We start from the raw sequence: 15,297 nt of genomic DNA, 5'->3' as shown, positions 1-15,297 counted from the left end.
TCCTCATGGGAACTTCTGCCTATTGTCGGGTGGACTCCTTGCAAACTGGCTAAGCAAGCACCTCCCAAAACAAGCCCCTCTCAAATCAAGATGTAGAAACTAAACACTGCAGGAGCTGGTTCATACGAAAGATAGACACAAAGTGCTGGTGTAACTCAGCAGATCAAGCAGCATCTCTGGAAAAAATAGATGAGAGACCTTTCTGGTCGGGACCCTTCTTCAGCCTAAGATGCTCCCTGAGCCGCTGAGTTACTGCAGTACTTTGTGACCGTCTCAAGTAAAGTTCCTTCTAAATCAAGTTTCACAACAATCTGATCTTTATGTTGTCCTAGTCACTTCAATGAATGGATTATATTTCCCATTGAGCGAGCCTCAGGGAGCTTCCAGCTGAAGAGTCATAATAATAATATATTCCTTTATTCGTCCCACACTGGGGAAATTTACAGTGTTACAGCAGCAAAGTGGATAACGAGAGAGCAAGAGATCATTCATTATAAATAAAAGATATATAAATTGTCATCAGTTTTCTGTTTGTTCTTAGCTGCTATTGTTAACTCGTCTGCTGGGAGCAGTGCTGGTTGTGCAGTCTCACAGCAGCGGGAAGGAAGGACCTCCTATATCTCTCCTTCACACACTTGGGGTGAAGGAGTCTGTCACTGAAGGAGCTACTCAGTGCAGTGACAGTGTCCTGCATGGGGTGGGAGTCGTTGTCCAGCAGCAAGTTAGCTTTTCCATCATCCTCCTCTCTCCCACTGCCTGCTCTGGGTCGAGGGGGCAACCCAGGACAGAGCTGGCCTTCCTGACCAGCTTGTCGAGTCTCTTCCCTTCCACCGCTGAGATGCTGCTGCTCCAGCAGACCACTCCATAGAAAATGGCCGATGCCACCACCGTGTTGTAGAAGGTCCTTAGGAGTGCCCCCTGCACTCCAAAGGACCTGAGTCTCCTTAGCAGATAAAATCTGCTCCGGCCCTTTCTGTATAGCGCATCAGTGTTTTCAGTCCAGTCCAGTATATTGTTGAGGTAAACACCCAGGTACTTAGTCCACCCTCTCGATGTCCATTGCCTGGATGTTCACCGGTGTCAGGGGGACCTGGCTGCGCCTGCGGAAATCTACCACCATCTCCCTGGTTTTCCCCGCGTTGATCCGGAGGCAGTTCCGCTGGCACCAGTCCACAAACTCCTTGATCAGTTCTCTGTACGCCCTGTCCTCGTCGCCCGTGATGAGGCCGACGATGGCAGAGTCGTCAGAGAACTTCTGTAGATAGGAGTCTGCAGAGCTATGCCTGAAGTCCACAGTGTACAGGGTGAACAAGAATGGAGCTAGCACTGTTCCCTGCGTAACCCCAGTGCTGCAGACCACCCTGTCCGAGACCAGGTCCTTTGTCCTCACATACTGTGGTCGGTTGGTGAGGTAGTCCAGAATCCAGGGTGTGAGGTGGTGATCCACTCCTGTGCGCTACGTGGGCCAAATTACTTCGAGAAGGGAAATTCACAAGGCAACAGGGGACTGCAGCCATGAATCTCTCAAATTGATCCACACTCTTAGCTGCCTGGTGTCTGCTCCCAAAGGATGATAATGCTGACCCCTGATGGTGGATCGCTGCAAATTATTATAACCATTTCCAACCTCTCCCACTGTCCTAAAAATCCCTCACATGGAACTTTATTTTCATAACAGCGACTCTTATGTTCACCTTTCAAAGTCCCAGGTTCAATACTGACCTCAGGTGCTCTCTGTGTGGAGTTTGTATGTTCTCCCTGTTACTGCATGGATTTCCTCTGGGTGCTCCAATTTATGAGATTAATAACATATAAGATTATTAAGGGATTCGACACGCTAGAGGCAGGAAATATGTTCCCGATGTTGGGGGAGTCCCGAACCAGGGGCCACAGTTTAAGAATAAGGGGTAGGCCATTTAGAACGGAGATGGGGAAAAACATTTTCACTCAGAGTTGTGAAGCTGTGGAATTCTCTGCCTCAGAAGGCAGTGGAGGCCAATTCTCTGGATGCTTTCAAGAGAGAGTTAGATAGAGCTCTTAATGATAGCAGAGTCAAGGGATATGGGGAGAAGGCAGGAACGGGGTACTGATCGTGCATGATCAGCCATGATCACGGTGAATGGCGGTGCTGGCTCGAAGGGCCGAATGGCCTACTCCTGCACCTATTGTCAATTTTCTTCCCACATCCCAAAGACCTGCAGCTTGGTAGATTAATTATCTCCTGTAAATCGTGCCTAGTTGTGTAGGTCAGTGGTAGATTCAGGGAGGAGAGGGATTGATGGGAATGTAAGGAGGAAAAAATGGGATTAAAGTAGGATTGTGGTATGGTTTGCCAGCATAGCACGCAAAACAAAGTTTTTCCACTGTATCTTGGTACAGGTGATAATAATAAACCAAGAGCAGTAGGAAGGAACTGCAGATGCTGGTTTCAACCGAAGAAAGACACAATTCCGCGGAGACCATTCCATCTGCAACTCCCTGGTTAACTCATCCCTCATCTTGTTGAGTCTGATTGTCTGTACTCGCTGGCACACAGCTAACAATGGGCTGTTTCTTTTGCCATTGTTAATGTTTTGCATATCTTTAATTCATTTGTTCTATATCTCGCTACATCACTGTCTATATCTCTCATTTCCCTTTCCCCTGACTCTCAGTCTGAAGAAGGGTCTGGACCAAAAAAAATCACCTATTCCTTTTCTCCAGGGATGCTGTCTGACCTGCTGAGTTAGTCCAGCTTTTTGTGTCTATCTTCACAATTATAAACCAATACCAATTTGTGTAAATGAGTGGTTGATGGTTAGCATGGACATGATGAGCCAAATCCTCTTCCTGTGCTGTATTTCTCTGAGTGTATGACACAGAGCAGCTCATGATGTCTGTCGACCTTGATACCAAATTAAACCAACCCCATCTTCCTGCAGGTGAACTATATCCCTCTACTCCCTGCCTGTCATGCACCCGTCTAAATGCCTCTTAGATGTTGCTATTATATCTGCTTCAACCATCTCCACAGTCAGCATGTTCCAGGCACCTACCACTTTCTTGGTAAAACAACTTGGACTACAGATTTCATAAAGATTGTGGTAGGATGGATGGAATGGGATGCCAGATGAAGTATTTGAGGAAGGTACGATAACAGACTTAAGAACAGTTTTTACCCCAGGGCCATACGAGAACTGAACACTACCTTCTGCACTAGGCAACACTGTTAAAAAATCTTTTGTACTTAATATAATTGTATTTATTTGTTTTTGCATTTATTGCATATATGTTTTTACGCACCGTCAGGATTGGCTATTTTTTAATTTCGTTGTACTCGTTGTAATGACAATAAATGAATATTATTATTATATTATATTAACAACATTTAAAAGATACTTGGACAGAAAGGTTTGTATAATCAGAAGGTAGTGGGGGGTTAGTCAGGTGAATGTGGGCTTAGCATGGGCAGACAATTTAATTGTGCACCTTTACTGAGTGTGTGTGTCTCATCTTTATGTGAACAGGAAGAACAAGTTTGCTGTATGTTGGAACTGAAAGACCTGCAGCAGGAAGACTAAGGTGGCAAGGAGCTGTTAAACTTGCAGCAAAGTAATGCCACCATGTCTGTAGAAGACATCAGAAACCAATTCTCATGCTCAATATGTCTGGACACATTTAAAGACCCAGTCACCACAGAATGTGAGCATGACTTCTGCAGACCGTGTATAACAGAGTATTGGGATAGAGAGGAAACATCCATCTGTCCCCTTTGCCGACAGTATTCCTCAGGCATCTTGAGAACTAATCGGACACTGGCCTGCGTTGTTGAGATACTTCAATCAAAGAAAGATAGTTCAGAAGACGCAGATTCAGGTGGAGAAAACAATTTTGGATTCCTGCTTCTTGTCATCCTCATTTCTGTCATTGTGCTTCTGTGGTCAGTGAGCCCAGATGCTTCTTCACTTGGATTTTACCCTAAGGATTACGACATGTGTCCTCAGCACAAAGAGAAGCTAAAGCTCTTCTGTGAGGATGACCAGGAGTTACTTTGTCTTATCTGCAGGGATTCAAATAGGCACGTAAACCATCATGTTTTCCCCATCAATGAAGCTGCTCGATACTACAAGGTAACTTGGTCGGGTAGAGTCCAGGGTTCAAAAGGAAATATTGATATTTTATAAATATTGCCCTTATATATTGATAAACAAAAACAACAGCAGATGCTGGAAATCTGATATAGAAATATTAAATGCTGGGAATGCTTGACTGATTCTGATGAAGTCATTAAGCTGAAAGGTCAACTCCATTTCTCTTTCCACAGATGGTGCCTGCCTTATTGAGCATGCCTAGCATTTTCCATTTTATTTTCTATATTTATACAATGCCTTTCACAATCTCAGAACATAGAACATAGTATAGAACAAGAACAGGCCTTTTGATGACCGTGGCTCCAATTTAAACTGTACATCTGACTGTACACTGTCTATGACTCTCATAATATTATATACTTTGATCAGGAGGACCACAATCTAGGGTGCATCTGCTACTGGACATTAAGGGGCAGATGGGACACCCATCAAAGAGAAAGAATATCACCTCAGGGAAAGCCACGAGAGTATATGTAGTGTGGTATAAGACAATAACTGCAGATGCTGGTACACATCGAAGGTATTTATCCACAAAATGCTGGAGTAACTCAGCAGGTCAGGCAGCATCTCGGGAGAGAAGGAATGGGCGACGTTTCGGGTCGAGATCGCAATCAGGTGTTAGCTCAGATTTCTGAGCACAAAGCATAAGAGTAGGACTTGAACAATGTTTTACCTCAGAGATGTGAGAGTATCAATGAGATTGGCCAAGACTTTCTGTCTAAAAGTCACGCTAAGCATTTATCACATTTATTTTTCTTTTGGGATGTTTTATATTTTCTTTTTTTAGTTTGGATTGCATTAGTATAACTTCCTAGACATGCTTTGTTATTACTTTGAAAAGTGTACAATGTTAATTATCTGCTAGTCCTCTCTGGCATTACACCTTTTGCCAAAAAATTATTATATACATGCAATGGTGCCCCTGCCAGTACTGATCTGTTGGGCCCATTTCATACCTTCCACCTGTCTAAGCAGCTGCCTTCGCCCTACCTTCTGGTATCTATCATGCCACAAACTAGCTATCTGTTCTGCTCTGAGTCCCAGTTCTGCGTGCTCAGACTGCATTCATTAGCAACTAACATCAGTCTACTCCTTTGTCCCGGTTAGGCTTACTGTTTCAGCTGAATGGGTTCCCGTCTCGTGATCCAAGAATATTCCATCTGCTTTGACTTTGCTGAAGCTCCCAGGAATTTCAGATGAGGCAGACTGGGACTAAAATAATTTTTTAGGACCAAATCTTCCTGAGCTAAAGAAGTTGCTTGGTATCGAGAACAAAAGATGGGCAAGACAAATCCAGCCAATGTAGCATGGGTAATCTTACAATGATACAGACTCATGTTCATCATCTCTTATCTCCCTGGGCACAATGAGAAGATGGTAGAATTAATCAGATTCCCAGGGGTTCTTTGTATGCTGAGTTAAAGGTTACTGGTGTAGACTATCTGCCTAGTTGTTTGTTGTCTATGTGTAGCCTTCTCCTGCACTCAGCCAACAACACCAAGATACAGGCAGAGTGAAGAGCTTGGATGATGATATTCATGCCTCCATCTTTCCCAGGAGGTAAATGATCACACAGTTTTGCTAAAATGATAGAAAATGTGAAAAATGGATGTAACTCAGCCACCTATGAAGTGGCTTGTTTTGTCCTTGCCAGAGACTCAGCAGTGAGCAATTGGAGTGGAGAGCACTTTAAAATGCTGAAGAAGTGTCCCTGCCCAAAACATCACCTGACCACATTCTCCAGTGATGCTGCCTGGCCCACGCAGTTACTCCAGCACTTTGTGTCTTTTTCTTAAAGTTTAAAATACATGTATGTTTCAAAATAGCAATTGTTCCCAGCATCATACAAAGGGGAGACAGGCTGTAATGGAGTAGTTATTCTGGAGTGGCCCTTGACTGGGGCTTTATCTTGTGAGGACAAGGTAAGTTCTTTCACTTTCCTCTGCAGTCTTGGTGATTTAGAGATGGAGTCAGGGCAGGCATTTTTCCCTCCTGCAGGAGTTGCCTGGTCCCTCTGCGATAGTCCCTTTGCAACTCTGTGCAACAGAACATAGGCGTTTTCCAATCTCGTGACCCTGATACGAGTTCTTACAAATGCCATTTATATTGCCGTGATTACTTCGAACTAATGTGCAACATTTCGTTTCAGCAAGAACTATCTACAACTCTGGAATTATTGAAAATGAAGCACATCCATCATCAAGTAATAAAGTCCGATTTTGAGGACAACCTGACATTGTTGATGGTCCGTGAGTATTTAACGTGATGTGACCCTGGTCCGAGCTGTGAGGACTATGTAGTAATGATGTCAACTACCTGTTAGGATGTTCCACCATGCCGGCGTTTGAGCCAATGCCTGATCTAATAGATAACATGAATCACGATAGACACAAAAAGCTGGAGTAACTCAGATGGACAGGCAGCATCACAGGAGAGAAGGAATGGGTGACGTTTTGGGTCGAGACCCTTCTTCAGACTGGTCAGGGATCCACACATTCATGATGTGGCCAGACATGTTAGCCAGACATGAATCACGATGCGGCTCAAAGACTCGTGATCTGCCTTTGATGAGCTAATCCACCTATCAATATAGTCAGAGCCACACAAAGAGAAACACGTCCACCAGCTCCCAACGTCCCAACAATCAAGTACCCACCCACCCCAATCCCATTTACCAGAACTTGGTTCATTCCCTACTGTGTTGGTGTTTAAAGTGCTCATTTAGTGGCCTCCATCAGCCACAAGCAGTGTTCCAAATTCCATTTACCATCTGCTGAAAAATTATTCCTCAGACCCCTCTAAACCTCTTACATCTTACTCTAAACCTAGGCACTCTAGTTTTAGATATCTCAACTATGGGGAAAGGTATTATCTACCCCATCTTACTCCCTCATAAATTTGTATATATGTTTAAAATACCATATCTCCCAGTTCTTAAATTCTATGTCCTAGATCATGAAGACAAGTGTGTCTTCTTCATCACTTATCTACCAAAGAGTCCTTAGGTTTCAATGAGAAGGTCCCACGTATTATTCAGATCTCACTACTCCTGGTGGCCCTATCATTCACTGTGTCTAGTCCAATGGTGCAACCTACAACCTCTATTCTATTTCTCTTTCCACAACATGGAGGTGACAACTACAGCTTGGTGTCACTTTCAAAATACATCTGACGAATAATTCAATTTCAGGCCTTTTCAGTTAGGCCACGGCTGGAGTGTACGGTGAGCTTTTTTGGTCACCACAATATAGGAAGAATGTGGTTGCAATGGAGAAGGGTGCAGGGGAGATTTATCAGAGGTTACCCGAGATACAATGGTTCCGTTATGAGGAGAGACTGGGTTGCTTTTCCTTGGAGTGGTGGAGTTCGAGGGAGGACCTGAGAGGGTTGGGCAGAATGATCATGGTTTAGATAGATGGACAGTGAGGAATTTTACCCATTATGGATTCATCTAACTTCAGATTAGTTTAGAGATACAGCGTGGAAACAAGCCCTTTCGGCCCATCTAATCTGCGCCGACCAGCAATCCCCGCACATTAACACTATCCTACACCCACTAGGGACAATTTTTACATTTACCAAGCCAATTAACCTACATACCTGTATGTCTTTGGAGTGTGGGAGGAAACCGATGATCTCGGAGAAAACCAACGCAGGTCATGGGGAGAACGTACAAGCTCCCTACAGACAGCGCCCGTAGTCGGGATCGAACTCCGGCGCTGCATTCACTGTAAGGCAGCCCCTCTATTGCTGCACCAATGTGCTGCCCTAATTCTTAATGAAGCTTAAGTTTCACAATTGTATCAATGGAATTTGAAGCATTCCTTCACTTGTTGATCCAAGCATTGTCTGGGAATTAACTACATCATACCCAGACTCAGAATGGCATGCAAAAGAAAGTTTTTCACTGTACCTCAGTACACCTGATGATAATAAACTAAACCTAAGCAGCAGCCGAACCAAAAAGCCTGAACTCGAATTCTCTGTCAGAAATATTTTGAAAGTGACACTGACATCAAGTAGTTCTTGTCACCGTGCCCAAGGAAGCATAGATTTGCATAGAGACAGAACTTCAAGATTGATTCTGGGACGAAGAAAAACCGAGTAAGACTGGACCATGCCCACAAGAGCTCAGTTTAGTTTTAGTTTAGAGATACAACATGGAAACAGGCCCTTTAGCCGACCGGGTCAGCACTGATCATTGATCACCCGTTCACACTAGCTCTATGTTATCCCACTTTCTCATCCACTCCCTACACATCAAAGGCAATTTACAGAGGACAGTTAATCGACAAATCCACACCTTTTTGGGATGTGAGAGGAAATTGGAGCATTGGGAGGAAACCCACCTGCTCACGGGGGAGAATTCCACACAGACAGCATTGGAAGATCAGGATCGAACCAGGGTCTTTTGGGTTGTGAGGCACCACTCTACCAGCTGCACCACCGTGCAGCCCTGGAATAATTAGGGGTGATTTCATTGAAGCATCCAATATTCTCGGAGAAGAAGTTAAAAGCCTGTTTCCTCAGGGAATCGAACTGGGGGCCACAGTGTTAAGATAACAAGTAAACTCATTAGGAATTACCTGATTTTTTTCTGTCATTTCGAATTTTCTAGACTAGCAGACTGGATTCTTGAGCATTAATTTTATTCAAAGTCTGAGACTAAATTGATTTGTGGGCACAGACGAAATTGACAGATATGGGCTTTAGGGGAAAGTGGATGAGTCACAGGATCAAACAAAACCTAATTTAAAAGAGAAGTAAGCTCAAGAGGGCTTAGTGACCTTTTCCAACTTCAACATTACTAAAAACTTCAAGAAATATTATCTCTTATCACTCTTTATCAGTTTTATATTTTTAAAAATCAGACGTGGGGAGAAAATGCTGCTAGGTTCAAAATCGTCCAATGGGCAATGACATTTTCATCCACTTTCTGTTTGGTTGATGGCTGGTCTGGAAGTACAACAGCAACAGCAAGGCCAAGTTAAAAGCTCAAACAAAGACCTCTCTGGCTCGATGCCCTGTCAAAACCCTTTCACCTTGTTAAGGCAGTTAATTTGGAGACCTGAGCCAAACTGGTTAGGCAGCAATCTTAATCCAACTGAGAATTTCATAGACTTGTCCTAAAGGCCATTCAGCCCAAATGTCAATGACAACAGGGTTAATAACTGAGTTGGTTCCATTTGCCTGAGTTTGGCCCATATCCCTCTAAACTATCCTTTACTCTGTTGTACCCGGTCTGCAAATGTCGTGCTCACATTCTGTGGTGACTGGGTCTTTACATGTTCCATATCTTTTAAATGTTACCATCGTACCCAACTCTACATCTTCCAGATACGTATCACCCTTTGTGAGAAATTGCTCCTCAGGTCCCATAAGTCTTGCCTCTCTCACCTTGAACCTATCTCCTTTAGCTTTTGACTCCCCTATCCTAAGCGTCCATCTTATCTATGCTCCTCATGATTTTATCAACCTCAGTAAGATTGCCCCTCAGCCTCCTCCACACCATGAAAAAAAAACTCCAACATATCCAACGCCTAATAACTCCAGCCCTTGAGTTCCATTAACACCAGGGTTAATTTTTCCGAACCCTATCCAGCTTAATCAGATTTTATCAGAAGCTGCAATGTCTTAGTCAAACAGGCCCTTCGGCTCAACTTGCCCATGTCAACCAAGATGTTCCATCTACGCTAGTCCCACCTGCCTGCATTTGGCACATATCTCTCTAAGCCTTTACTATCCATGTACCTGTGTAAAATGTCTTTTAAATGTCGTTATAGTACCAACCCATCACTGACCTGGCAAAGAGTTAACCGGCTCTCAATTCTCTGCCAGTGTTGCTCGTTGCCTGGCTTCTGGACTGTCGAAATGCTCTTCTATGGTAGACCGTCTACTCCACTAAGCGAAACAAGCCCACAGTCTATACGTCACTCAAAGCAACAATATCTCGGCAGAACGGACGTGAAATATGTTAGCAAGATTTGTAACCATCTCCCTGACTAAACTTAAGGCAAAGCAAGAACTTAAATATTAAACTCTTGTACAATCATACAGTATATTATCTCTTGTACAATTATACAGCCCAACATATCCATGCCGACCAAAATGCCCCATCTCAGCTCAACCCATATGCCCATATGTTCACCATATCCTCTCAACCTTTTTGATCCATCTACTGGTCTTAATTACTTTACAATGTCGGTTATAGCACCTGTCTCAAGAACCTCCCCTGGCAGCTCGTCCCATATACCCACTGTCCTCTGTGTGGAAAAAGTTGCCCCTCAGGTTCCTATTAAATCTTTCCCTTCTCACCTTAAACTTATATCCCCTGGTCTTGGTCTTCCTCTTATTCTTGCTGCCTCACTGTTAACCTCACTCCTTCCTCCATGCACACGCCGGCTTTCTCTTCCTCCCAACTCTTATTCCAACACTGTCTTGTCCCTTTCTCCAGGATGATGTGTCAATGACAGAGCAGCACATTAGGAAGATGTTTGTGCATCTTCACGAGTTCCTGAGGATGGAAGAAGAAAGCATTATGCAGGAACTCCACAATGAAGCTTGGCAACACTTCACTGTGCTGCAAGAAATAATCATGCAGCTGGAGTTTGAATCTACTGCATTATCAGATATCATTCAAGTAGTCAGTGAGGACCTTATTCAAGAAGATGCTATACTATTCCTAATGGTTAAGTATTTTGCAATCCACACTCACACACTGGTTGAACAAATAATCTGCAGGGGGGAGCTCAATGGGTGGATCAGAGTCTGTGGGGTGGAAAGGAATTGTCAACGTTTTGGGGAGGATGGGTTTTAATAAAATTATTAAAACAAAAGAAAGCTGGAAATATGTTGGGCCATGAGATGTCTGCAAGGTTTATCTGCTTATGCATATCCTCCTGTAATTTAGTTTAGAGATTTTTAGTTTAGTTAAGAAAGATACAGCAAGGAAAGAGACCCTTTGGCCCACCAAGTCCATGGCAACCATCAATCACCCGTTCACACTAGTTCCATATTATCCCACTTTCACATCCACTCCCTACACAATAGTGGCAATTTAGAGACCCATTAACCTCCAGGGTGAACTTAACACTGTGTGTTTTTCTCTTTCCAGAAGCTGAAATCAACACAAGAAAGGTAACTCCATTTTATAACTGGCTATCCATTAACATGAACGTATCCCAGTTGACAAACTGAAACTTAAATTTAAATCCATTTTTCTAGAGTTAAAATGGCAATTTCTAATCCCACAAAAGTGTCCGTGAAGTTGGACGGTGCCAAGTACAAATTCCTAATGATGTACAATTCCTGGAAAAAAATGGCCCATGAAATCGGCTTTAATCCCGGTAAGAAAATAATATCTTAAGAAAACAGTCGAGTTGTTGTTGGTACTCAGTAGCCCCCCCCACCCCCCGCCCCCCCCCCCCCCCCCCCACCCCTCTCCAGCCTCACACAAACTATAGGACTACAGTTCAGCTGTTTCTTGTTATAAGTGTTTCTTGGTGTTTGGGTGATGGATGTGTGTAACATAAGTTGGCAAATAGCACACACATCCCGCTGAGTTACTCCAGCACTCTGTGCCTTTTCTTGTAAACCAGCATCTGCAGTTCCTTATTTCTACAGGCAGACTGGATTGTTCACCTCCATTCACAGGTCCATGCATGTGAAGCAATCTGTGGCCAGACCTGTGCCAGCTTGGGCTTACGTTGCAAGTGGCACACACATCCATCACACAAGCACCAAGAAACATTTATAACAAGAGACTGCTGACCTGCTCCTTCTAGATGCCATGACACAGGTTATCATTGACCAGAAACGTAAATGGATGAACTTGTGAAGAGCATGGTAAGTGTAGATAGTAGGATCTTTTCCCCGTAGTGGAGGTATCTATAACTAGAGGGTATAGGCTGAAGGTTAGGAGTTAGAAGCTTAGAGGGGATCTGAGGAAGAGAGTTTTTACCCAGAGGTGGTTGGAATCTGGAACACACTGCCTGAGAGAGCGGCTGAGACAGGTGCTCTCTTCATTATGAAGTAACTAGATGAGCACTTGACTTGCCAATGCATAGAGATCTCCAAACCAAGTGCCAGTAAATGATTACCATAGATAGTACTTGATAGTCAGCACGGACGTGGTAGGTTCAAGGAAATTATTCTGTGATCTGTATATTTTTATGACTGTATAACTAAAAGGCAGGAGGGGTGTTTAAATGCACTGCATTTAACATAGTCACATGAAGTTCAGATTCACCCCATCAAAGAAATAGACAATAGGTGCAGGAGTAGGCCATTCGGAGCCAGCACCGCCATTCACCGTGATCATGGCTGATCATCCACAATCAGTACCCCATTCCTGCCTTCTCCCCATATCCTTTGACTGCGCTATCATTAAGAGCTCTATGTAACTCTCTCTTGAAAGCATCCAGGGAATTGGCCTCCACTGCCTCCTGAGGCAGAGAGTTCCACAGCTTCACAACTCTCTGAGTGAAAAAGTTTTTCCTCATCATTTTTCCTCCAGTAAATCCCAGTGTTAATTTTTGACCAGCAGCTTTGACAGAGATAATTTGAATGTGGTGAATTAAACATTTAGATGGACAGGTCGGGAAACCACATATCCAAGTTTGCGAATGACACAATGATGATGAGAGGCATTGGAAACACTCAGACAAAAGCTCTAAATTACAGAGATAACAAGCAAATGAGTTTAAATGTTATGTACTTTGGATCTAAAAAGAATAGAACACTTAACCTTTGGCAATAAACAATGGAGGTCAAAAGAGATTTTGTCATCTACATAGAGAGAATATTAAAGTACATTGAACAGATGCAGATAATAATCAACAACAAAGCAATGGAATGATGGATTAATATCCAAAGCAACAGTGTACAGAGGGGCAGAACTTATCTACAAAGTCATGGCTCATTGCATTTGACCACTGCATATATTTCAGGGCCGCACACCATAGGAAGGGTAAATTGGCTTTAAAAGCACTTCGATTTATGCTTGGAATTTCCTTGGATTAAGTTGCTAGAACAAATTATAAAACAAGATTGTTTGCACCAAAAGTTAGCAGATTAAAGGTGATTAGAAATTTACAAGATATTAAGAGGAACTGGTAGTGTAGGAAAAGAAAAAACTATTGAGTGCTTGGAAAATCAGAACTGTAAGCTATTAGGGTTTCAGAAAGGCACAGAAATCTGGAGACAATGTCTTTTACTTTCACGCACAAAGAGCAGTAAACGTTTGGAATTATTTTCTAAAAAAGGCAATAAATGCTGGGACAAAGATTTGTATATGGAGTTAAGCCACAAATCATTCTGGATCTCACCGAATTTGGAACAGACGAGGGGAGAAATATAATTTCCCTATTCCTGGGTTCCGAGAGAGTTGGCAGAGGAGGAGTTCGTGAGTTTAGTGTTAGGGCAGCTGTGATGGGGCCAAAGCAATCTGGGCCAGAATGGAAGAGATGTCAACATCTTGGAAAGGCTGTGGGACTGGTGGAAGTTTCTGACAGAGGAAGGGGCAAGTTCTTGAGAGATTGAATACAATGTCTGCTGGAGGCACTCAGGCACAGCAGAAGAAGGGATGTAGCAACAGAGATTGCAAGGTGACTAACAGGGACAAATATAACAAGATAAGAGCAGGCTCTCACTCTGTCTCCTTGCAACTGTTGGCCTCACTCAACCTGGCCTCCACTGGACCACAACTTTATCTTATTCTCTGCTGGATCCATGCTTTCTTCCGTCACCCACCCTCCACCACCATCATTCCGAAGAAGGGTCATGACCCAAAATTTCACTTATCCATGTTCTCTATCGATGCTGCCTGACCCGTTGAGTTCCTCCAGCACTTTGTATCTTTTTTAGTAAACCAGTACCTGCAGTGCCTTGTTTCTACTCTGAAGATGGATTGTGATTGCTTGGATGTGAGGATTGGAAGCCAGTGATTTGGATTTGGAACTGGAAGCATAATCTCAACATTTGCTGATAACATAAATGTAGGAATGTCCACTAACAGACTGCCTGCCCAAGACAATCCGTGATAATTATCGCTCTCTGTGACTCTCACACACTTCCCATTTGTTGATTGTAACACTATTGGCAAAGCTATTCTACAAGACATAATGAAAGGCAAGGGGATAAAAATGAGAGGAAACATAAATTGAAACAGGAGAACAAATGTACCGAAAGTGCCGTTGGTCAAGCTGGGTGAATTATATTCTGTAGAATCTGAAATAAGCATGAATTTTAGAAGTTTGTTTTTATTGTATTTATTGTAAAGGTACAGTTTATCTAGCTTTTTTGGAGCTCTGTAATAATCAACAGTTGAATCGTATCCAATTTAACTTCTCCACTTGGTTAAATTCCATAATCTTAATGCAATGAATGAGATGATTTCCCTCTTTTCATTGTGAATGCCCTGTCCTTCATTCTTCCACAGTGTCACTGAGTCTGGATCCTGAAACTGCACACCGGGACCTTCTCATCTTCAACAACATGACCAATGTCATCTTCAGCCAAGGTTTGACGAAACCCCCGGACACCAGCTCGCGATTCAGCATCCATCCCTTTGTCCTGGCCCACCAAGGCTTGTCATCGGGAATACACTACTGGGAAGTCTTTGTGGGATGCAAGACTGACTGGATCTTAGGGGTGACTAAAGAGTCTGTGGAACGCAAGTCACCAATTTCGCTGACACCTCAAGAAGGCTTGTGGACTTTGGAGAGAAGAAGCAAGCACTACGTGGCAAACGATGAGCCCCGGGTGGTCATCTTTTCAGGGTTACGGTCGCATCGAATTGGAGTTTATCTTGATTACGACAGAGGACATGTGTCCTTTTACAATGCTGACCACATGAACCGTATATACACCTTCAGAGACACGTTCACAGAGACAATGTACCCCTTGTTTAGCCCAGGTTTTAATTTCTCACCACTGAGAATAATCCATGTAAATCCTTGAAAGAGTAGTGTTGTAAAGTAAATGTAATAACATTTGAAGCTGCCTGTGAACCTATTGAAGATATAACTTGTGCCTACCTAAAAACAGCTGGCTCATAGCAGCATACAACTCAATTGCAAATACATTCAAATTTCTCGTAAATCTGTTAGAAATTATTTTGTTTTATCTCTCTCTTTCTATCCTTGCGTCCCACACATGACATTTATAC

At 43.2% G+C, this 15,297-nt stretch overlaps 1 protein-coding gene across 1 annotated transcript; it reads left to right on the top strand.

Annotated features, from left to right (window-relative positions):
• Window positions 1–3,602: 3,602 nt before the first annotated feature.
• LOC144607693 (nuclear factor 7, brain-like) lies at window positions 3,603–15,089 on the top strand. Its single transcript, XM_078424703.1, has 6 exons — window positions 3,603–4,109; window positions 6,280–6,375; window positions 10,585–10,818; window positions 11,245–11,267; window positions 11,355–11,476; window positions 14,569–15,089. The coding sequence occupies exons 1-6, from the start codon at window positions 3,603–3,605 to the stop codon at window positions 15,087–15,089; spliced, it is 1,503 nt and encodes a 500-aa protein (XP_078280829.1).
• The last annotated feature ends 208 nt before the right edge of the window (window positions 15,090–15,297 follow it).

The sequence above is a fragment of the Rhinoraja longicauda genome, chromosome 29, assembly GCF_053455715.1.
Source record: "Rhinoraja longicauda isolate Sanriku21f chromosome 29, sRhiLon1.1, whole genome shotgun sequence".
NCBI lineage: Eukaryota > Metazoa > Chordata > Chondrichthyes > Rajiformes > Arhynchobatidae > Rhinoraja > Rhinoraja longicauda.
The sequence above is the reverse complement of the archived record's forward strand: the minus strand, read 5'-3'. Positions and strand labels throughout refer to the sequence as shown.

What these genes read in the sequence shown, in the direction of transcription:
- LOC144607693 (XM_078424703.1), top strand. Translation starts at nt 3,603, where the DNA reads ATGTCTGTAGAAGACATCAGAAACCAATTCTCATGCTCAATATGTCTG. An exon ending in ACAACCTGACATTGTTGATG is followed by an intron (nt 6,376 to 10,584) that starts GTCCGTGAGTAT and finishes CCCTTTCTCCAG; the next exon opens with GATGATGTGTCAATGACAGA. An exon ending in TGAAATCGGCTTTAATCCCG is followed by an intron (nt 11,477 to 14,568) that starts GTAAGAAAATAA and finishes ATTCTTCCACAG; the next exon opens with TGTCACTGAGTCTGGATCCT.